The sequence below is a fragment of the Eriocheir sinensis genome, chromosome 11 (genome assembly GCF_024679095.1).
Source record: "Eriocheir sinensis breed Jianghai 21 chromosome 11, ASM2467909v1, whole genome shotgun sequence".
Classification (NCBI taxonomy): domain Eukaryota; kingdom Metazoa; phylum Arthropoda; class Malacostraca; order Decapoda; family Varunidae; genus Eriocheir; species Eriocheir sinensis.
This window is the reverse complement of record NC_066519.1, coordinates 13,267,960-13,290,565: the sequence shown is the minus strand read 5'-3', so window position 1 is coordinate 13,290,565 and position 22,606 is coordinate 13,267,960. Positions and strand designations below refer to the sequence as shown.

General features: G+C 40.2%; 1 protein-coding gene across 1 annotated transcript; it reads right to left on the bottom strand.

Moving 5' to 3' along the window:
- Nucleotides 1-1,477: 1,477 nt before the first annotated feature.
- On the bottom strand, nucleotides 1,478-21,993 carry LOC126996882 (probable glutamate receptor). Its single transcript, XM_050857801.1, has 10 exons — nucleotides 21,793-21,993; nucleotides 20,401-20,639; nucleotides 8,016-8,117; nucleotides 7,337-7,645; nucleotides 6,609-6,718; nucleotides 6,088-6,261; nucleotides 5,288-5,493; nucleotides 4,474-4,688; nucleotides 3,773-4,029; nucleotides 1,478-3,304 (listed from the first exon to the last, which is right to left on the bottom strand). Exons 1-10 carry the CDS (start codon nucleotides 21,938-21,940, stop codon nucleotides 3,025-3,027), a joined length of 2,040 nt encoding a protein of 679 aa, XP_050713758.1. The 5' UTR covers nucleotides 21,941-21,993; the 3' UTR covers nucleotides 1,478-3,024.
- Nucleotides 21,994-22,606: the final 613 nt, after the last annotated feature.

Below are 22,606 nucleotides of genomic sequence, written 5' to 3'. Positions count from 1 at the left end.
GTGGGACACTTAAATCGGGGCACAGTGGGACACTGTCCCACTGGTTGAATTTGATACAGCAATCAAGAAGTAATATAACAAAGGCTGCTCATTATCAGTCACCAATGGCCAACATGAAAGACTGTATAAAGACCTGTGACAGTCATCTTAAGTCTTTATCAACCCTTTCATTTTAATGCCACTGGTGGCTTGGACACATTGCTTGTCAGGCAAGATTGATAAATGCTACAAATTCTTAAAGATGTATAACAAATCAAGTAGCTCCTTGATAAATATTTGGAGGTCATTACTGTGTAAATGCTCCCACACATGAGGCATAAAAATATAGAGTAATATGCATGATTTTGATTTATGATTTAACCCAACCTCCCAACTCTCTTTTTGTTATCAAGAACATAATTTTATAAAGAAATACGCAGGCTGCAGGGTTCAGATCACCAGGTAGGCTAACTCTGTGTCAAGCTCTGTATCATTAAGTTAATCCATCAAGCTCCCACTCAAGACAGTTATCTGATACTCTTTCCTGCAGCCCTCTACTAAAAGTAATAATCGGTTGAACACTAATTTCCTCACTACGAGTCTCCTACAAGGTTGAAACAGGTCAAAAGAGGACAAGGCTATTCCCTACACAGCATAAACAAATCATGAACACAAGTAAACATGATATAATAACTGGAGGGGAAGAAAAACAGGTCAAAAGAGGACAAGGCTATTCCCTACACAGCATAAACAAATCATGAACACAACCAAACATGATATAATAACTGGAGGGGAAGAAAAACAGGTCAAAAGAGGACAAGGCTATTCCCTACACAGCATAAACAAATCATGAACACAACCAAACATGATATAATAACTGGAGGGGAAGAAAAACAGGTCAAAAGATAACTAGGCTATTCCCTACACAGCATAAACAAATCATGAACATAAGAAAACATGATATAATAACTGGAGGGGAAGAAAAACAGGTCAAAAGATAACTAGGCTATTCCCTACACAGCATAAACAAATCATGAACACAACCAAACATGATATAATAACTGGAGGGGAAGAAAAACAGGTCAAAAGAGGACAAGGCTATTCCCTACACAGCATAAACAAATCATGAACATAAGTAAACATGACATTTAACACTTACTCTTCCTTGGCAGCTCTTCACCTCCTCGTCGCGGCTCCACAACGTTGTATTCATCCTCCACAAACACTAATTTCCTCACTACGAGTCTCCATTTGCGTAAAAACAGGTAAAAATGAGAAGAAACACTCCCGCGCGTCGCCACCCTCAAGGAAAGGTTTGTTTACAATTGAAGCCGCGCAGTGTTACCAAATTGTCAGGACGAAAATGTGCTAGACGTGCTGTGAAAATACGCTAACTCTACCCAAAATGTGTTAAATGTAATAATAAATTATGCTAAAATTATGATGACTCATTATTAGCTAAACATAATAAACCGAAAGATATATTAAAACAACAGTGCATGTTACTTAACACACTTTAATGGAAACATAATCAATATAACTCAGATAGCCTCTGAATAAAACTCAGGTATTGAATAAATGAAGAGCAGCTTCGCAAACCAGATGATGATAAGGAACTTAAACTATGGAAACCATGCAAAATTACCCATTAAAGTCGGGTTTCAAGAAAACTTTTCTCAAAATAAAACTCATAAGGTCTTCCATTGGTCAAGTTCATTACTATTTACTGAGCATTACGCCACTGAGGGAATATATTCTTACCCATCGACTTGATCATGTCTTCTGAAGGCTCAAATTTTACGCACTCACTTTGTCTGATGCCCTCGATCTCCACTTACGATTTCATTTGCCAGACTTCTGTTTTAGAGCCTGTTTCTTTTCTCGATCTTTTTCAAAGTAACCATTGAAAATATTCTCTCACAGTCTGCATTAGATACTGGTATGGTTAATAATGCTTTAGCAAGTTTGGAGACTATATAGTGTATTTCCCTGTGTGACATATTTTAGACTAAAAGACTTCAGTGGCAGTGGCAGCATTCTGTGAGAGAATATTCTTTGCATCATCACTTAGGATTAGTAACCTCCAGACATCATCCAATTTTTGTTCATCTTCATCTCTAACAATTTCAGGAATCTTGGCATTGATATTTGCAACAGACATATTATTTCCACGCATAATTTCCTCAGGATCAAGCATAGAACAGATATCAGAGAGAACTGTATTACTGAGGGGTAAGCAATGCTGAAGCTGAATGGCCAGTTCTACCAGAAACTGAAGCAACCGTTCAAATATTTGATTGGTAGCTACTCCGCAAGTCCCTCTTAAATGAAATAATGAAACCGAGTTTGAAAGAATGATATATGCTAAAATTTATTCCAGACAAATCAGAATTATGCTAGAATTATGCTAAAAGATCAATTGTGCAAGAAATAATGCTAGATACTTAATTTGAGTTTAAATTATGTAAAAGCATAAAATTATTCCATTCCCTCCCATTCCTCCCCATGCTTTCTCTTCCTATTCATGTTTCTCCAGTCGTTGTATTGTCTTCTATCTCTCATTCTTTCTCTTTCCTTCCATTCGCTTTCAGTTATCCATGTATTGCTTCTCCTTTCCCTTCTACTCCCTTCTATCTCCATCCCATACCCTCCATTTGTCCTCTCCATATCTCTCCATGTCTTGTATTGGCCATTTCCTTCTCCTATTCCTCCCTTTTCCTTCCATTTCCTTGTATTCATCCATGTATTAATCCCTCTTTCCCTTCCACTCCCTTCCATCATATCATACTTTCCATTTATCCTTTCTAAACTACCTCTTCTCATCCCTTCTCTTTCATTCCATTCCCTTCCACTAATCCACATATCACTTCCCCTTTCTCTTCCACTCCATTCTATTTCCTTCCCATACTTTCCATTTAAACCTTCCATACTTCCTCTTCTTTCTTCCCTTTCCCTCCAATCCCTTGCACTCACCCACATACTCCTCCCTCCATCCTTACCACTCCCTCCTATCCCCCACACCCACGTCTCCCCAATGTCGTAACGTCACTTGGCCCTTGAACCATAGCGCTGACCCACCCCTTCTTTCACGCCCCTCCTCTCTTCCTCCTCCTCTCTCCTCGACTCGGTGTATCGGCGGTAGATGTAGATTTCGAGGAGAAGGATGAGCAGGGCGATGGGAATGACGGTCGCGAGGATGAGGAAGGCGGTGAAGATGGTCCTGATGTTGATGGGCCCCGTTGTGTCCACTTCGCAAGATGGGTGGATCGGGATGAAGCGGGTTCGGCTACGGTCAACTAGTCCGCCCATGTGTTGCGCGAAGATCCTGTTAGAGAGAGAAATAGTAGAGGAGGTTTTGGAGTAGTAGTAATAGTAGTAGTAGTAGTGATGGTGGAATTAGTATTAATCGCTTATATAAGACGTAGCAATTATAGAAAGCGAAATAAGCGATAAATTAAGTGACGATTTAAAGGAAAAGAAGAAAACAAGGCGAAGAAGGAAAAGAATGAAGCGAGGAACAGAAGAAAAGACTAAAATAAGGGGAAAAAAGACGAAATAAGTATTTTTACCACGCAGATGTTCTTCCCATTTTCTAACTCGCGGGTCTCATATCCACTATTACCAAAGGACAAAAAAAAAGATAAATTGTACTTTCCAGAGTGTTTTTTTAGCTTTATCATACAGAAGAAAGCCTAAACTACCACCAGGGTCACAAAACTACCCTTGAAAACACCCACAAATCCTTGCCAAATGTGTGCCTGAATGCCATGTCTGAAAATTACCCATAACTCACTCATTGTTGAAAGTGAGTAGCAGAGGCGAGTCCTTCTGCAAAGCCAGCCCCGCCCCGGACTTAAAGATTGTCTCCTGCAGCGGGTAGAGGCTGCAGTCCCCCTTCATGTGGTAGGCGTAGTAGTTGCTCTCTAATAAGAACGCGAAATTCTCCGTCCGCACCCTTCTCACCCCCTCCGCTATGCTGCCCACTAGGTTACGTGAGTCCGGGGCCACCAGACGAGACCATATTTGTTGTAGGGTCAGATGCTGGGAGGTCTGTAGGGAAAGGAGTTGTTATATTAATAGGAGAAAGAGGAGGACGAGGAGAATGACAAGGAGTAGTAGTGTTAGTATTTTCTCATTTTCTCATTCTGGTGACCATGTTTGTTGTAGTGTGCGGTGCTGGGAGGTCTGTAGGGAAAGGAGTTGTTTTATTAATAGGAGAAAGAGGAGGACGAGGAGGAGGACAAAGAGTGGAAGTGTTAGTATTTTCTCATTTTCTCATTCTGGTGACCATGTTTGTTGTAGTGTGCGGTGCTGGGAGGTCTGTAGGGAAAGGAGTTGTTTTATTAATAGGAGAAAGAGGAGGACGAGGAGGAGGAGGAGGAATGGGAATAGTAGCAGAGGTAGTACTTTCTCAGCTGATGTGGGAAGCGAGACTGTCTTATAATACCAACCTTAGTGTTAAGTCGATCGTAAAGTAACAAGACATCGCCTCACCCTCAGCCGTTCCACCTCGGAGTTCCCCTTGAGGAGTCCCAGGTTATGCGTCCCCGCCTGCAAGAACCCCTCCGCGTCCGTGAAGGGTGGCGCGAGGATGGGCACGGCCAGGGACGACACGAGCACGCTGTTGTAGAAGGCGATGATGAGCCAGGACGTCGCCACCACCGCCATCTGCAGCAGCCGCCTGGCGTGACCCGACACCTCCATGTTGCCTGGGGACGGGGTGGCGGTAGGGGAAGGAATGAAGATGGCGGTAGAGGAAGATAGAAGGCTGCGATAGATGAAGACAGAGGGTTGCGATTAGGGTTTAGTTGTAAAATTTCCGGAAACTCTCTTTGGAAAGTTTCTGTTTTTCCGGATAGGTACTTTCCCGCCCATTGCAGCCCTAGTGTCGATAGATGGAGATAGAAGATTGGGATATAAGGAAAGATAGAAAGAATAAGAGAGAATAGATGAATGGAGAATGATATATAATAGATGACAGATGAGGAGTAATAGATGGAGATTGCGATAGATGGAGAGATAGATAGAATGAGAAAGAATACCTAGATTTATGAATAGTACAGGCGCTGCACACACACACACACACACACACACACACACACACACACACACACACACACACACACACACATACATAACCCCACACATTCCTTTCTCTTTTCCTCCTCCTCCTCCTCCTACTTCTCCTGTTCCTTCTCCTCCTCCTCCTCCTCATCATCATCATCTATCCTCCCTCCTCCTTTGGCGTACGAGTAACACACACACACACACACACACACACACACACACACACACACACACACTCTACCTTGATTCAAATTGAGGGAGCAGACAGTGAACCACGCCTCCTGCGGACTGACAGGGCGCAGCAGGGGCGAGTAGGCGGCTAGCAGGTAGTAGGCGAAGGGCATGAGCAGCAGGAAGGCGCAGTAGGTGAGCCAGCTATGGAGGCCCAGCTGGACGGTGAACTTATTCCACATATTAGGCTCAGGTGTGCGGATGATCATACGGTAGCTGTGAGGGAGAGAGAGGCAGGTGTGTGAGAGACTGTCGTACTCAGCCGCTTATATTTCCTGACTCCCTACCCAAAAACTGTCTTCTGGGTTCCAACAACGAAACTCATTTATAGTTATCGTTAAAAGAATTAGATCCTGATGTTTCTTGGCAATAGTTAGGTGTCAGAAACAGGTGAATACTACTATGCTCTGAGTACGATGACCTGGCAACGGTGCCCCACTCACACACACAGTCATTCCACCCCTCCCACACACACTCTTTCCTCCCCCAACACACACACTTCCCATCCTTCCCACAGGCCCACTCACACACACAGTCTTTCCACCCCTCCCACACACACTCTTTCCTCCCCCAACACACACACTTCCCATCCTCCCCACAGGCCCACTCACACGCAGTCATTCCACCCCTCCCACACACACTCTTTCCTCCCCCAACACACACACTTCCCATCCTCCCCGCAGGCCTACTCACACACAGTCTTTCCACCCCTCCCACAAACACTCTTTCCTTCCCCAGCACACACTTTTCCACTCCCCCACACAGTCTTTCCTTCCTCACTCCCCTACACCACACACTTCCCACACTCACGTAATTTCACCGTAAGGATGGCAGTAGTCGATGACGGCGGAGCGTTGGTAGGTCTTGTCCAGGGCGGTCACTATCACGTCTCCTCGCCCCGCCACCAGCTCCCCAACCTGCCCCGTCCACTTCCCGTCCTCCAGGTTCCCGAATTGACCATCAGGAGCTTGTCTGCAGTCATATCTGTGTGGGGGATTGTGGGTGGGTGTGAGAGGGGCTGTGGAGGGGATGTATTGGTCTGTTTAGTGGGTTGTGTGTGTGTGTGTGTGTGTAAAAGAGATATAGGCAGTTAGTTTTGTAGGTATCGGTATTTTGCGGCGGCGGCGGCGGGTGCACAGCAGGCATTGAAAAGTCTCATTTTATTAGTGATTCAATGATTTGCGACAGAAACAGTTAGCAGATTAGTTCACAACACACCGAAAACTACCACAATTTTTTTAGTTTCGTCCAACAGTGTCCCACGGGTAACAATCTGGAAATTCACCGTGTAGTCCGACCCCCGAAAGGCTTGTGGTCTTTTTAATACTCACGTGAAGTTTAGCGTCTCGGCCAGAAGTGAAAACATCTCGCCAACGTAGCCCCCGGCGTTAACCAGGCCCTCCTTCCCCTCCTTGGGCGTGTTTCGCGTGAAGGGCTCCCACTGTGAAGGGCGAGAGGAAGGGAAAGTACTACCTGTTGATTTACATATATCCTTTCTGATTATGTTATTTGAGAGAGAGAGAGAGAGAGAGAGAGAGAGAGAGAGAGAGAGAGAGAGAGAGAGAGAGAGAGAGAGAGAGAGAGAGAAAGTAAAAAATAAAGAGAATAACGAAACAAACAGAGAGAGAGAGAGAGAGAGAGAGAGAGAGAGAGAGAGAGAGGGCACCTTTCTCACCTATCACTTCATCACATTAAATATTTATGGCAATCAGCATTGTCTCCTTCTCTACCTCCTCCGCCTCCTCCTCCTATATTTAGTCCCCCATTGATTGTCTGCTCAAGGTCGATAGAAAACGTATTTAGCTGTTAAATGATGTAGGGAAAACTCTTCAAATTCACTTACTGCGAGGGAAAGGATAAAGGTGGGAGAGATGGTTTATAGAAGGTAAAATTAGTCCCATTTCTAGTCCTAGTCTACTTTTTCTTATGTAATGTGCGTTTTTCTATCAATAACTTCACAATAACATCTTTTTTTCATCATTTGTAGGGTCCTCTGTCTTGTTCTAATCGTGTACGTGTTCCTATCTTGTTAAACACACACACACAGACGAACACTCACACTTCCCGTCAAACACCGCAGATGCAGGCCGCTCAAGTCCCTCCTCCGCGCTGCAATGTTACTACTGGGATAGGACGTGGAGAGTGAGGCTGTAACGTTGGGCCCTCCTGTTGCGTTCTGTCCCTCCATCTCAACCTCCTCTTCACCCAGGGACACGTTACCCCCTAGACACGCCGCGCTGTAGCCCAAAGTATCGGGGTAGAGCCATATGCCCACCTTGGAGGATCGATGTGGTAGCGTTGGTGCTGCCTGATATGCCTCCCAGAGCTCCACGCCTTCGTCAGCTTTTCCCCATATAGCCACTGTGACCTGGTGGATTTGGTTGTGGTTAGGTAGTGGTTGTTGTTGGTGGTGGTGGTGATTGCTCTTTTGAACTTGCTAACTGCGTGCCTCCTTCCCTCCTACTCAAGCTCATCCCTATATTATCCAAATCCCCTATGCAAGAGTTTATCAGCATCTTCATTCTTTCATCCCTGTCGCTGGTAAACATTGGAACTGTCGATTATTAATATCATCTTCATTATTCTCATTTCCATTTTCATTCTACTACTACTACTACTACTACCACCACCACTACTACTATTACTACTATTACTACTACTACTACTACTATTAAGAACCAATGTATATCCTAGCATAAGCTACGTGTTCCTACTTACTAACTTACTATCTTACTCACCTTGTTGTCTAAAGGGAGGTACTGTCCAGGCGTGAGAAGCGGCCCCAGGTCCTCCCCCAGCAGTAGCCACGACCCCCATCTCGATTTCTCCCGCACCTTTACCTGTGGGAGACGAAGTTAATTAGTGTCGAGTTTATTTATACCTGTGTCGAGAGTGTGTGTAGGCGTGCGTGTGTGATGAATAGCGTGGTTGTGAGGTTGGTTGATTGTTGGTTGTCCGCTGCGTTTGGTGGTGTTGCTCATACTAAATAAGCTTAAGAGAACTTGGTATAGTGACAGGCGCCCGGTTTTGAGGCAGGTCCATTGATCATTAGCCATTGTTGTGTGTTGGTCAGCCAGTTTACCAGAGAGAGAGAGAGAGAGAGAGAGAGAGAGAGAGAGAGAGAGAGAGAGAGAGAGAGAGAGAGAACGAAGGAAAGAAAGAGATAAAAGAACAGAAAGGAGGAAAAAGAAAGAAAAAGGGAAGAAAAGAGAAAGTGAGAAAGAAAGAAAGCAGGAAAGAAAGAAAGAAAAAAGAAAAGAACGAAAAAATAAAGAAAGAGAAAGAAAGATGGAAAGAAAGAAAGAAAATCAGAATAGAAAGAAAGAGAAAGAAAGAAAAAGAGATAGGCAGACAGACAGACAGACAGACAGAGATGATAAAGTCCTGGAAAATCGATCCTTCGCCCGCTCATTTGCGCTCCTCCTTTCCATTTCATCCGATCCTTTGAATGCGTAAAACTGCCTCCACTCCCTTCATTACCTCGTTAGGGCGGAGGTCGGCAGGGAACGAGAGAAAGGAAGAAAAAACATTAAAAAAGAAAATTATTATGTATGCAAATTTGACCCCCACCCCAACTTCTCCTCCTCTTCTTCTTCTTCCTCCGTCTCTTCTTTCTTCTCCTTCTCCTTCTCTTCCTTCTCGTCGTCGTCCTCCTTTGCCTCTTCTTCCTACTCCTCTTTCTCGTCTTCTTTCTTCCTCCTCCTCCTTCTCCACCTCCTCCTCGTCTTCCTTCTCCTCCTTCTTGTCCTCTTCTTTATCCTCTTAGTTTGTCCCTCCAAAGAAGGATTTTTATTATGGTTGATGATAGTGGTTGTGGTGGTGGTGGTGGTGGTGGTGATAATGGTGGTGGTGGTGGTGGTGGTGGTGGTGGTGGTGGTGGATTTCTTGACGATTTAGCTTGTGGTTGATTTGTTGTTGTTGTTGTTGTTGTTGTTGTTGTTGTTGTTGTAGATTTCATTATGCGCTTTGGTTGGAGGAAAAATGCGCTTTCGTGACTTTTTATGGGGTGTCTGCGCTTTGGAACCACCCCCTCGCGCTTTAGTATCGCAACACTGCGCTTTAGTACCGCGTTGCGCTTTCGCACCCACCCTCAGATTTGATGTGTTGCGACCTGCACTTCAGTATCGTTTTGTCGAGGTTCCAGCTACTATTTTCAGCGAGCCAATCACAAGCCGAGAAATTGTTGCAGCGCTGTTCCTGCCACGCGGTGGCCGCCATTACGCCTTCTTCATGCATATCTTCAGCAGTAAAAACTATGGTAAGTCACCCATAATTACTGTGTATTCGTAGTGATAGAATGAAGATGAACTCATAGGAGATGGTAAAGGTAAAGTGGGCATACGCAGTGTTTGCGCATAGCTGCGGTGCCCATCTCCGTCCCATTAGCCCTTGGAGCCTGTGGTGGGTAAGAACCCCCAATCCCGGGACACAGGGCTGGAATGACATCCTCGATATCCACAGATTACCTTCCCAAGGTATCCCAAGGTACCCATTGATCTACCAACCCGCTAGGGATGATCAACAGCTGGGTGGGCTGTGCGCCGACTGCCCAGGCCGGGATTCGAACCCGGCCCGCATATTCGTAGCCAGACATGCTGACCACTGCACCACGGAGGCGCTTGGAGGAGATGAACATGACGATAATTCAGGATTTAGATTGTCGGTTAGCTCCATGACCGTCATTGTACTGAATAAGCCACCGCATGTCACGCTTCCCTGCAGGCATGCTTTCATAATAGTAAAACCAACGCAACCACACAGGAGATGGACATGTAGAGAATATAAATGTTGGTTCCCATGACAGTCATTTGTACCGTCCACGCCACTCAAGTATCACAGCATTCTACCTTAGTTTCCTAGCTCTATGGGCGTGGGTAGCTCCCCCACCTTGTTAAGGCCTTTCAAGCAAGTATGAAGAAGTTAAATGTTTTAAAATAGGGTAGCACCAATCTGCAGGTATGCCAGTCCATTATTAGTAGGGTCAATTAGTAGCGTTAAGGGATATATGACTGAACTATGTACCTTATGCAGAAATAATTATATATGGCCTGAGTTTATTGGTGCTAGGAGTAATACTTGAAGTGTGTAGTCACTGTAGTGATTAAAAGGAAATTGTTAAATTGATAACAAGGAAGGAAGGCAGGGAGGGAAGATGTGTTAGGGGTTAGTCTTGGAAATGGTAAAGGAATATAGAGCTGATTTGAAGAATGAGATAAACTCCATAGCAACAACCTGATCAGGCAGGGAATTCTCCAGACTGATAGACCTAAGTGAGTTTGAGCAACCTTGTACCTGTGTTCAGTGTTTCATGGCCCCCTATAATTTTACTATGCCTGGTGCCCACACAAATAAAATTAAATAAATAAACAACTGTCCTCTCCATGGTGTCCCTTTATTATAACCAATGCCACTGCCCATCTAGCTCTATGTCCCACAGTGTGTGAAGACAGCCTTTATAAACAGTTTAAAAGGTATAGATAGATAAGTTCGTTCACTTATGTTCCCCTCACCCTAAAACCCCACTTATCCAACAGGGAGCTTCTTAGTGATAGAGAGGAAACAGTTATGAAGTAGTGGGTCAAGGGAAGGAGCCCTCCCTTGTATGTAATAGCTCATTTTACTGTAGATGGATAACAAATTTTATAGGGGTTGTGCTATTCTACAATTAATTATAGTTCAGGTTTGGTTTCATCATTTGTGTTGTGTTTTATGTCAAATTAATTCCTTCTTTATTTACAGGTTACTGGGACAAACAGCTTGACTGATTTGTTGACCAAGACTGTTTGTAGTTTGGGCTTTGTTCAACCATAAACAAAGGATGGCTGAACAACTATGTCCCCTGGATCTTTCAACTAAACCTCTTTCAGGTTTAGCCATGAAGCTGCCTAAAGTGCACCTTATAACATGCGAAGACTGTTATAAAGGTGAGTATGATTTGCATTATTGTCTTAGTACATTCTACACAAATATTTTTTTATACTAAAAGTCTATTTCCACTCAAACTATCTGATGCCTCAGAAGATACTCATAAGAATTAAATTTTCTCAATGGAGCTCCTGCCAGGAAAACTACAGAAATAAATAGGAGATGAGCACTCTAGTGTTGACCCAAAGGGTATCCCAAGACCCAAAACTCTGAAAATGCTTACCTCTACTACTCCTGTGCATTACATTGCTTTCCTCCTCCTAAGAGCAATTTACATGTATTTATGATAGTCTAAAATTTATTTTCTTCCTTGATAAGCTCACCACTCTCTGAGAGAACATGAGGTATCCTACAGTCTCAGGGCAACTCCTTTTCCCTTCCTGGACCTGCAGGTCTAAGTGTGAGTCGCTGCCACCTCTCTGATGCCTTGTCCTGATAGATACTTGTAAACACATGGGTTTTATCTTTGTAATATTCAAATTTTGTCAATGAACCTGCTGGAACTCAAACTTGGTGTGCAGGAATGGGAGGTGAGCACTCTAAAGTCAACCCAGAGGGTAGCCCTAAGCCCAAGGCTCTGGAAATGCTTATCTTTACTACTGTGTATTATAATTTTATTGCTACTAAAAGACAAAGCGTTGTACACCTCCATTTTTTAACAAGCAAAATTTTATTAATACTCTTTTGGACAGGCCTCTTCCATGTTGTGGATTTAGAGCAAAACCTCTTAAAGACATAGTAGGCAGGCTGAAGGTTGTTAGCCTTTAGACTACTCTCAACATCCTCAGCAAAAGTTCCTGGTATACCTCTCCTTATCCTTTCGTAGAAGTGACACAGTGGCACACTCCTGTTTCAGCTGAGTTTCCCTGCTACTCAGACAGCACAAATTTTCTCAACCATTTTCACTAATCTTTCTGGTTCTCTTTGCCTTCAAAAGCCCATCTTACAGCATCACATAGTACTCTGACATATACCTACCCTAAGCATGATACAATCTTTTCCATATTAACTGTAAATTGCTGAAGTTGTAGGTCTCCCCAACCTAAGCCAAACTGACCATAGTCAATTTTAAATTATCTTTTCTGTATTTGTATTACTTATTTTGTTGCAGTCAGAAATATTTATTCCCATTATTATCATAGTTAGTAATGATAATGAAAAAAATATTATTAATACCGTACAGCTTCTAGCATTTAAACACAACATAACATTTTTATAAATTTATTATGCCTGACTCTGTTAGCTGTTAACACTTAGAATTTATCCTTTCATTAACACAATTGAACTCTTGAGTTATTATAGCATAATTTCTCTTAATTTACAAATATTTCCTCCCATACTTTAAGTTCTTGGGTTTAAAATTTTCTGCATTATATATATATATATATATATATATATATATATATATATATATATATATATATATATATATATATATATATATATATATATATATATATATATATATATATATATATATTTTCATAGGGATGTATTATTTTTTAATAGTTTCAAAGGATGTGCATTGTTTTACCACACAATTAAATGCAATCTTATCCAGAAAAACCATGAAACTAACCTAAATAAAATTTGCAGGTATCAATGAAGTCAAGATCCCATTCCTGCGAGCCACACAGTGACAAAATAAATGACCACAGGACATATCTCCCAAGCCAGCATGTGGAGGTAAATGAATAATTAGATGTTGCTGAGTCCAGGCCCCTCACTGACAGGGAATCAATATATAATTTGAAAATAAAATTACTTTATAATCAAGCTTGCTTAGTGGTTAGCACTTCATAGTTACTAAGCCATGAGTGCAGGTTCAAGTCCCAGATTTGTTAGTGGGTTCATTCTCATTAAGGCACAATGCTCAAGTATGCAGATGACCACTCTTCAGCTATCTACACTTGCAACTTCCTGGAGTTCCTTGAGCTTAATGAATGTGACTCTTTCCCATTGCTGCCAAAACCAACTATGCGAATCACATAATATTTTATGGTTATTTGACTAATTTATACCATCTCTAGATTTCCTTTATTACTCACAACGAAAAAGTAAAACTTGAGGGCTTAAACTCCTTTAACGTAATTTAATTTTCATGCATTAAAACAGGGAATCAATATATAATTTGAAAATAAAATCACTTTATAATCAATCTTGCTTAGTAGTTAGCACTTGATAGCTACTGTTACCATAGTTACCAAAGCTTCATTTAAACAATAGCCTTCTAATATATTGCACCTCATTTACAATTTTACAATGTAAGTATAAGTATAGTTCCAGAATTATACTTGAATTATTATAATTATGCTCCTATGTGTAATTATACTTGATTTTATTAAGTTTTGAAATAATATACCCAACCATCACACCAATCACTGGACAGGTTTTGCTCTTTCAGTATGTCCTATTTCATACCCTGATTCAAATGTGACTTTACATGACTAATCAGAATTATGCCGCAGGTGGAGGTAAATGTTGAAGAGCTAGCTCCACCTGAGGCCTCTGCTGCTACCCTTGAAACAGTCTATCAACCTGAAGAAACTTTTCTCCCAATTGAAGACCGAAGCCCCAGGAGATTATTCTAAATGTTGAGAACTCGGCAGAGGTCTTGCCTTGTGATGGATTAGTAGATGTACTTTCCTAACAGTAAAAAGCAGAGGAAAAATCTAATTGCCCAGCATGCAAAAAAAAACTAGTTCACCTGCCTCGCCACCTAGTGAGAGTACATGGATGGTCCACAGATAGAGCTAAAAAAATATCATGCATCATGGGAACAAGAAAATACAGAGGGCTCTTTACAAGAAAAGTTAGGAAAACGTGTACAGTCAAGAACTGCTATGCACAGGTTACTCGATTGGGTCAGCACATGAAGAGGGTGCATGGGATATGCCTCCAACCTGAAGCATTCTATTCCCAAGCCTCATCTGAGAACACCCACTAGAAAATACCGAATTTGAGTTACAAGATAAAGTAAAGCAAAGATTGAGTTCTGGTACAGGCAGTACAGATGAAGAAGAGATAGACTACACAGACAATAGTGATGTTGTTAGTACATATTGGAAAGAAATACTCCTTAACTATGAAATTTTTTTGAAAGGTCCTGCTGGAGGGTCACTAGAAATGAAAACAATATCATATAACATAGGCAGGTTGAAAATAGTGATAGCAGATCTAGAGGCAAATAATGTACAAGAACTGCTGGTGGAAGAAAAACTTTGGAAGTACTTTGGTAAGAAAAAAACTGAAAAAGACTGGAAATCACAAACAATAATAACATACCTCGCTAGTCTGAAAAAGTTCTTTGCATACGTTTCAAAGAAGAGAAAGGAAACCCCTTTCTATGAATCTTAGGTCTCAGATGCAGAACACCTATGCAACATTATGCCTGGGTGGTCCCGTAGCTATTACAAAATGTGTGGAGAGGAAAAAAGGTGTAAGAGAAAAGAACAAGAGCAGTTGTTGTTAAATAGTGATAAATTAGATAAATTCTATTCATCAGAAGAATATAAAGGAGCAGTGAAAATAATAGAACAACGATGACAAATATGTACCAAAAGAAATGACATTTCATTGGTAAGGAATATTTTGATATTTATGGGACTAATAAAAAATGCAAACAGAGGAGGTGTTTTTGCAGAGCTACGGGTCAGTGAATTTCTCCAAAGAGAACGCATTGAAGACCGCGTGGTCATCAGCATTGGAAAACATAAAACAAGTTTCACTCATGATGAAGCAAACCTGGTCCTCACTGAAACTGAAAATTCCTATTATCAGAAGTATTTGAAATTCATGAGATCAAAGATTGAAACTGAGGAAAGTGGGATTACTTTTTTGTCATGGGAGGGACTCAACCACAGCCAGCAATGTAAGTAATGGCATTAAGAAATTAGGGATAGCAAGTGGAATAGGGGCATTATTTCCAAATATTTTTAGAAAATCAGCTGCCACCAACATATTCTATCATTGCCCTGAAATGGCAGAAAATGTGGCAACTCATATGGACCATGAGTTTAATACCGCAAAAAAGACATACAGATTGCTCAATAAAAAAAGAGATGCTGTTCCATCCTCTAAAGCTATTGAGGCAGCAAACTATTGTGACCGACCGAGTTATTCTGGCATTCGCATAGAGAAGATAGATGAAGAAAAGCATAATTATGAAGGGAGTAAAAATGAAAATATCAGTGATGAATGTAGTGATTCAGAGAGTGAAACTTCAGAAATGAATAGTCATTCAAGCACAAATTCATTAAATAGAAAATTTTCTCCTTATGAAAACAGATTAATTGAAAAAATATTCATGGATAAAATAAAGAAAGGCGAGAATTTATCATCGAAGAAAGTGCGAAATATACTTGACACAAAAACCCCAAAACTCCTAAATGAGTATGGAGAAAAAAAAATACTGGCTAAAGTGAGGTGGCTGAAATATAGATATAAAGTTAGGAAAAGTAAATGAAAAATAGAATACTGCAAATTTGTGATTTTGAATGTTGTTAATCATCATTAAAATTTTTCAAGTGTGAATTCATACATAGTACTTGTCAAAAGTTTAGGTTGGGTGAGGCAAGGTAGAATATATATGGTTTAAAAATACTAATTTCGATGAATGGTTATATTTGTTTGGACCCGGTAAAATATTGCATCATCACATTCCTAAGCTCTTCTGCTCCAATTTGCCACCATTCATTTTATGTTAACTCAGCTGGGAAATAATAGTACTATTAGAGTAGTTTCTACTAATTTGCTAAATTTTGTTAAAATTTTTGGGAGGTACAGGTCACGATAAACAACAGCTCTCATTATTGCACCTAACCTAACCTAACCCAAACCTAAACCAAGTACTGAATATCTATGTTTTTCATTTGAAAGGAAATGCTTAATTAGTTAACACTGTCTTTATTTCTCAAGATATATGTTGTCTTTAGCATTCCACACCTGAACTGTATTATTTTTATTTTCAAATATAGATTTATGTTCAACTAGTAATGTATATTAAAGGCTTTTGTCTTTTTATTTGCATATATTTTCTTATGATAATGAAATAAGATTGAGAGCAAATTTAGTCTATTGAGAATAGTTTTTTTGTTCTATAAAAATGTTAAAAGGAAATATATACTTTTTTTAAAATTGAGGTTTAAGTCAAATTTAAGTTGGAAGTGATACACAATAATAGCTTTTTTTGTTACTTTTGTAAAGATCTTAATCTGTGGCATTACAGTTTAAAGGAACCTTTTATGTATTTCTGCATAAGTAAATAGGAAATGGAGGAATCAAAAGTATGTAATTATTTTGCATAGGTAAAGTACATTATATGTTTTATATGGTATCATTCAGAGTCAGAGGATTGCATTTCATATGATGAAAAATTACTATCAATTAAAATAAAATTTCATTTAGCTTAAGAGGGTGATGTATTTAATTGAAATGAAACTTAGTCTATTGAGAATAGTTTCTTTAAAGGGAAAATCCTATTGTATCTTTTATTTTGAATTATATGTCAGTCAAATTTGTTAAAGGGTATTTCCCAAAATAGCTTTTTTGTTTCCTCTTGTAAAGATTTCCATAATGTAATAATGGGGCATTTCAGTTTAAGAGAATTCTATATAAGTATTTTTTGAATAAGGAAATTTCTCATGTACACAGGAAAACAGAAGTTAAAATGTTATAATTTACCAAAAGTAGGGGTATATTACAAATTTAAATGTTTTTCATTGTGAGTATGTGAGAGATTCTCATGTGTTGAATAATCTTCATGTGTTGCAAATTGCGGAAAAGAAGTTTCAAGTAACTTTATGTAAGTTATTTTCAAACTTAAGTGGATTCTCAATTACTTATAAAAAATCATAAATAAATAAAAAAATAAAAAAATTGGATTATTCACTTTTGTCATCACCTATATTTTTTTCCATAACTTGTTTGTTATAAGCACCCAACATTTGAGCCCCTCATCATTAAATCCTACAGGAATACCAGAAAAAAAAAAATACGGTAGTATATTACCTGAGAAACTAGTTTACTAAAAGCCATGAAATAAAGTTTGAGACTGATGAATACAGTTTCCATGAAACACAACCATCCAAAAGGTGTGTGTATATGCCTATATATATATATATATATATATATATATATATATATATATATATATATATATATATATATATATATATATATATATATATATATATATATATATATATATATATATATATATATATATATATATATATATATATATATATATATATATATATCGTTGCAGTACTGCAGTCTCATAGCAACTTGCATTGTACATAATATCACTCACAATCCTCACACTACCTTGCTATGAATAATGAAAACCTGGGCAAATCATTAAAAAATATGTTTTGGATACTTGAAAAAAAAATAGAAAAACATTTTAATGATTCGACTAAAGTCTCCAAAATGAAAAACTAATAAAACTAAAGCTAACCTAACCCTGCAGGGCTGGCTAATCTAACCTAACCTAACCCTGCAGGATGACCAATCTAACCTAACCTAACCTAACCTAACGTAACAGGGTAATTCCGTGCGTGAGCAGTCTTGATCTTAGTCTTGGTTTTGTTTATGTTAGTCAGCCCGCAGGTTAGGTTAACTTCAGTTAGGTTTGGTTTGGTTAGATTAGTCAGCCCTGCAGTTAGATTAGGTTTGATTTGGTTAGATTAGTTTTTATTTTCATTTGGAGACTGGTTTTCGTTGTAAAATCATTAAAAACGTGTTTTCGATTTTTTCCAATATCGAAAACATGCTTTTTAATGGTTTGCCAAGAAAAAGTCCAAAATGACAACCACATTTTTAAAACAAAATTAATCATGGTCTGTCAAGAAAAACGTCCGCAGTACTGCAACGAAGTTTTACCATATATATATATATATATATATATATATATATATATATATATATATATATATATATATATATATATATATATATATATATATATATATATATATATATATATATATATATTTATATTTATTTATATATATGCGTAGAGAGAGAGAGAGAGAGAGAGAGAGAGATTTACATAGATTTACATAGAAAACCAGACCACACAGACCCCATGGTCCAGACTAGGTGGCCTGTCCTTAAACCTAAGTGATTCTACGTTAATCAGATGGCTCCAAAACATTGCAGTTCTACTCTAAGTAATATTAAGTTCAAGGACGGGACGGTCATGCTTATTTTTAAGAGAGAGAGAGAAACAAAGTAAAGAATCCCTCAAATCCCTGTGGCAGTAAGTAATATGGAGAGCCATTATTTTCCTCCTGAAGTCAGCAGATGGTAAGGTTACGTAACACACAGGCTGTTTTTTAATTACCAGTGCTTATAGAAAACGGGTTTTTAAGTAGGACAAAGGCAAAACATTAATCATGTTTTTTTTTTTTCTTTACAGTATGTTATAAACTGTTAAGTTAGGTTAGGTTAGTTTTTTTTTATAAAAATAACATTTTTCTATGCTTCTAAATATAATTCATGATTTTTTTTAATTATTTTTAATAAAATATGGCTAAAATTTGGAAAATGAGAAGATTGTTTAAAAAGCTTCAGTATGAAAATATATCTGTGATTTGAAAGTTTAAAGGCGGTATCTATAATACTTTTTTTTATATGGCCAGTCAAAGTTGAAAAAAACGGTTCCAAAGCGCAGCAATTTCTCGTGTTTCAGGCGATTTATTCCTTTAAAATAATTAGTAGTGCATTTAAAGACACGAGACTTGTCTCTTTTTAGTAGTTGCCACGTATGCTATAAAATAACTTTACACAGCAGTCCAAAGTGAAGTAGTTTTTTCACCAGCGATGAATGTATGTTTTGATGGTTTTTGTTGTGTTACAGAAGCGCACCATAAAACTACTATCCGATTTTTAACTAAAAAACCATTGTAACTACCGAGCCAAAACTTTAGAATATTAAATAATTTTACATTATCCTTGTTGTGGTGAAAAATCAGCTCATTTGGTTTTGCAGTATTAAAGTTATTCGCGTTTCAAAAAACATAGGAAGTTTGTGCGAAGAGTAAGAACACTAGTCTAAGAAGGTCATAGCAAAGTCACTGCAGTTTTTGGTCCAATTTTTTGGTCCAAATTTGTTGTTCTTTCCTGTTCATATCTAAGAGTTATCGTATTTTGTTGTTGATTTAGGGTGAATATCTGTTCACCCACGCCGTGAACAACATTGATTTATCATAGAGACTACTGAACAACAACTTAGGCGCTTTGGAACCCAAATCTTGCCCTTATTGTTCAGTATCTCTTTTTCAAATGAGCAAAAAATTGCCAAGCTGCTATAAAAAGATGATTTTGGCCAACGTCAATAATATATATCAAAATGAGCAAGTGTGAGGCATTCCCTGGCATTATATTGGCGATACTAGAATTTCTGTTGTTTGGGGTCCCATAGCGCTTGTTGATCAATATCCTGTTGTTGTTGTTGTTGTTGTTGTTGTTGTTGTTGTTGCTGTTGTTGTTGTATTGTTTTGATTTTTTTTTTTCTATAGAGCGATGAATGACCGATAAGATTTATAAGATGTATAAGATTCTGCCCTCTCGGTACGTCTGTTCTTCAAGGGTCAGTGTTACGGAGATGAGCACCGAGGCCACACGCAGCTATAGAGTGTGCTCCCTTAATGCTAGTAATAATAACACGTCTACTGCTGTCCCTTCAAAGATTATATAAATATCAAAACAACTCTCTGTCCGAAACTGACCTCTTTTGACCTCCCATTATGTTTACATGTGTGGGCGCAGTAGTTAGCGGGCTTTTTTTTTATTTCCTTATTTGTTTTCCCCTTTACCTGCTTCCTCTAACTAACTCCTTACGTTCTTATGTTCTTATGTTCTTCCTCTACTCTACTCCCCCCCCCCCCCACACACACACACACACTCAGTACATTAAAACACACAGTATATTGACCTTCTTCTTTGTTTTTCCTCTTTAACTGTATACGTTCTTATGTTCTTATGTTCTTCCTTTACTCTTCTCCTCCCCCCTCCCCCCCCCCCCCCACACACACACACACTCAGTACATTAAAACATACACTATATTTACCTTCTTCTTTGTTTTCCTCTTTAACTATATACGTTCTTATGTTCTTATGTTCTTCCTCTACTCTTCTCCTCCCTTCCCCACACACACACACTCAGTACATTAAAACACACAGTATATTGACCTCCTTCACGTCGTTGAGCTCAATAGCCGTAGAGATCGTGGCCATAAAGAGCGGCTTGCGGAAACTATGCTGATGGGCAGAGGTCCCTACGTGCAGAGGCTGGTCGTGTTGGGGTCTCTTGGTCAAGGAGGCCACTTCACGGAGGGCGGCTGGGTCCCCCTCCACGTTGATGAAGGACAGGGTGAGGGCGGGGGAGTGGGCGAGCATCTGTCTGCCCGCCACCACCAGCTGTCCATCGGCTGAAAGAAGGAAGGAAGGAAAGGCAGTTAGGTTAGGGTGTTGAAGGGTTAGGAAGAGGTTTTCAGGTTTCCCAAGGAGTTTTTTTTTCCATTATTTATTTTCCTTTCTTTCCTTTTCTTTCCTTTCCGTTCGCTTTCATTCATTTTCCTTTCCTTTCCATTATTTTCCTTTCCTTTCAATTACTTTCCTTTTTCTTTCCATTATTTTCCTTTCCTTTCATTTATTTTCCTTTCTTTCCTTTTCTTTCCTTTCCGTTCGCTTTCATTCATTTTCCTTTCCTTTCAATTATTTTCCTTTCCTTTCCCTTCCCATTCCATACCATCCCTTCCCTTCCCTTCCCTTCCCTTCCCATCCCATCCCATCCCTTCCTATCCCATCTCATCTCATCAATTCTTGTACCTTCCCATCCCATCCCATCCCTTCCCATCCCAACCCATCCCTTCCCATCCCAACCCATCCCATCCCTTCCCATCCCAACCCATCCCTTCCCATCCCATCCCATCCCATCCCTTCCCATCCCAACCCATCCCTTCCCATCCCATCCCATCCCTTCCCACCCCAACCCAACCCAACCCATTCCTTCCCTTCCCTTCCCTTCCCTTTCCTTTCCTATCAATTCATATCCTATCCTCTGCCTTTCCTTCCATTCCTTTTCCTTTCTATTCAATTATTTTACTTCCCTTCCCTTCCCTTCCCAGTCCCATCCCTTCCCTTCCTACCCCATCCCATCCCTTACCATCCCATCCCATCCCATCCCATCCCATCCCAACCCAACCCATTCCTTTCCTTCCCTTCCCTTCCCAGTCCCATCCCTTCCCTTCCTACCCCATCCCATCCCTTCCGTTCCCTTTTCATCCCATCCCATCCCATCCCAACCCAACCCATTCCTTTCCTTCCTTCCTTCAGTCCATCCTTCCTTCCTACCCATCCATCCTTCGTTCCTTTTCATCCCATCCCATCCATCCCAACCAACCCATTCCTTTCCTTCCCTTCCCTTACCTTCCCTTCCTACCCCATCCCATCCCTTCCGTTCCCTTTTCATCCCATCCCAACCCATCCCAACCCAACCCATTTCTTTCCTTCCCTTCCCAGTCCCATCCCTTCCCTTCCTACCCCATCCCTTCCCTCCCATCCCTTCCCTTCCTCACCCACCTGAGCCGTTGAATACAAGGTGCACTTCGCTGTAGGAATAATGTGTGATGAAGTCTTGAAGGAAGGGAGTTAGGCCGCGCAGACACAGCTGGTCCCGCCCCTCCACCACCACCACCACCACCATCACCATCGTCACCATCGTCACCATAGCTCTTGAAGTTGGGTGGAGTTGATGAAGTTTCTGTTTCCGATTTTTTTTCTTTTTTTTTCCTGTATTTGTGGAAGAAAGGAAATGTATTAGTTGAGGTGTAACTGTGTGTGTGTGTGTGTGTGTGTGTGTGTGTGTGTGTGTGTGTGTGTGTGTGTGTGTGTGTGTGTGTGTGTGTGTGTGTACCCCTGAGTTAACTCCTTTCCTATAAAAAAGAAGAAAAAATACCGTCATCCCCTTCCCCCATCTCTTCCTCATCCCTCCCCATCCCTTCCCTTTTCCATTCCCCTCACCTGCCCCATCCCTTCCTCACCCCTTCCTCCCTCGCTTTCCTTTCTTCCCTTACGTCCATATCGCGTGAGAAAATTCCCTAACGTTCATTACCCCAACACGAGAGACACATTGGCCGATACCTCGCGCCCATAACTGCCTTCCCTCGTCAACGCGGGTGATTGAAGATGCATAGTAAAGCCCGCCAGATCCTTACTTACGAAGACAAGGTGACACGGATGACGCTTGTTACCAAATTCCAGCCGGCGTTTTTTGTTTGTTAGTTTGTTTGTTTTCTGCGTTTTACCCATTCAGTTTTTCCTTTTCTTCATTTTCTTTCCCTTCCCTCCCCTTAATTTTTCTTCCCCTTCCCTTCCACAAGCCTTTTTTTGTTGT

Bases quoted from the DNA above. Each gene is read 5' to 3' on its own strand.
- LOC126996882 (XM_050857801.1), bottom strand. From the start codon at position 21,940: ATGGTGACGATGGTGACGATGGTGATGGTGGTGGTGGTGGTGGTGGAG. The intron at 8,118-20,400 runs GTCAATATACTG...CGTCTCCCACAG, and splicing joins AGCTCAACGACGTGAAGGAG to GTAAAGGTGCGGGAGAAATC. The intron at 5,494-6,087 runs GTGAGTGTGGGA...TCTCCCTCACAG, and splicing joins CATCCTTACGGTGAAATTAC to CTACCGTATGATCATCCGCA.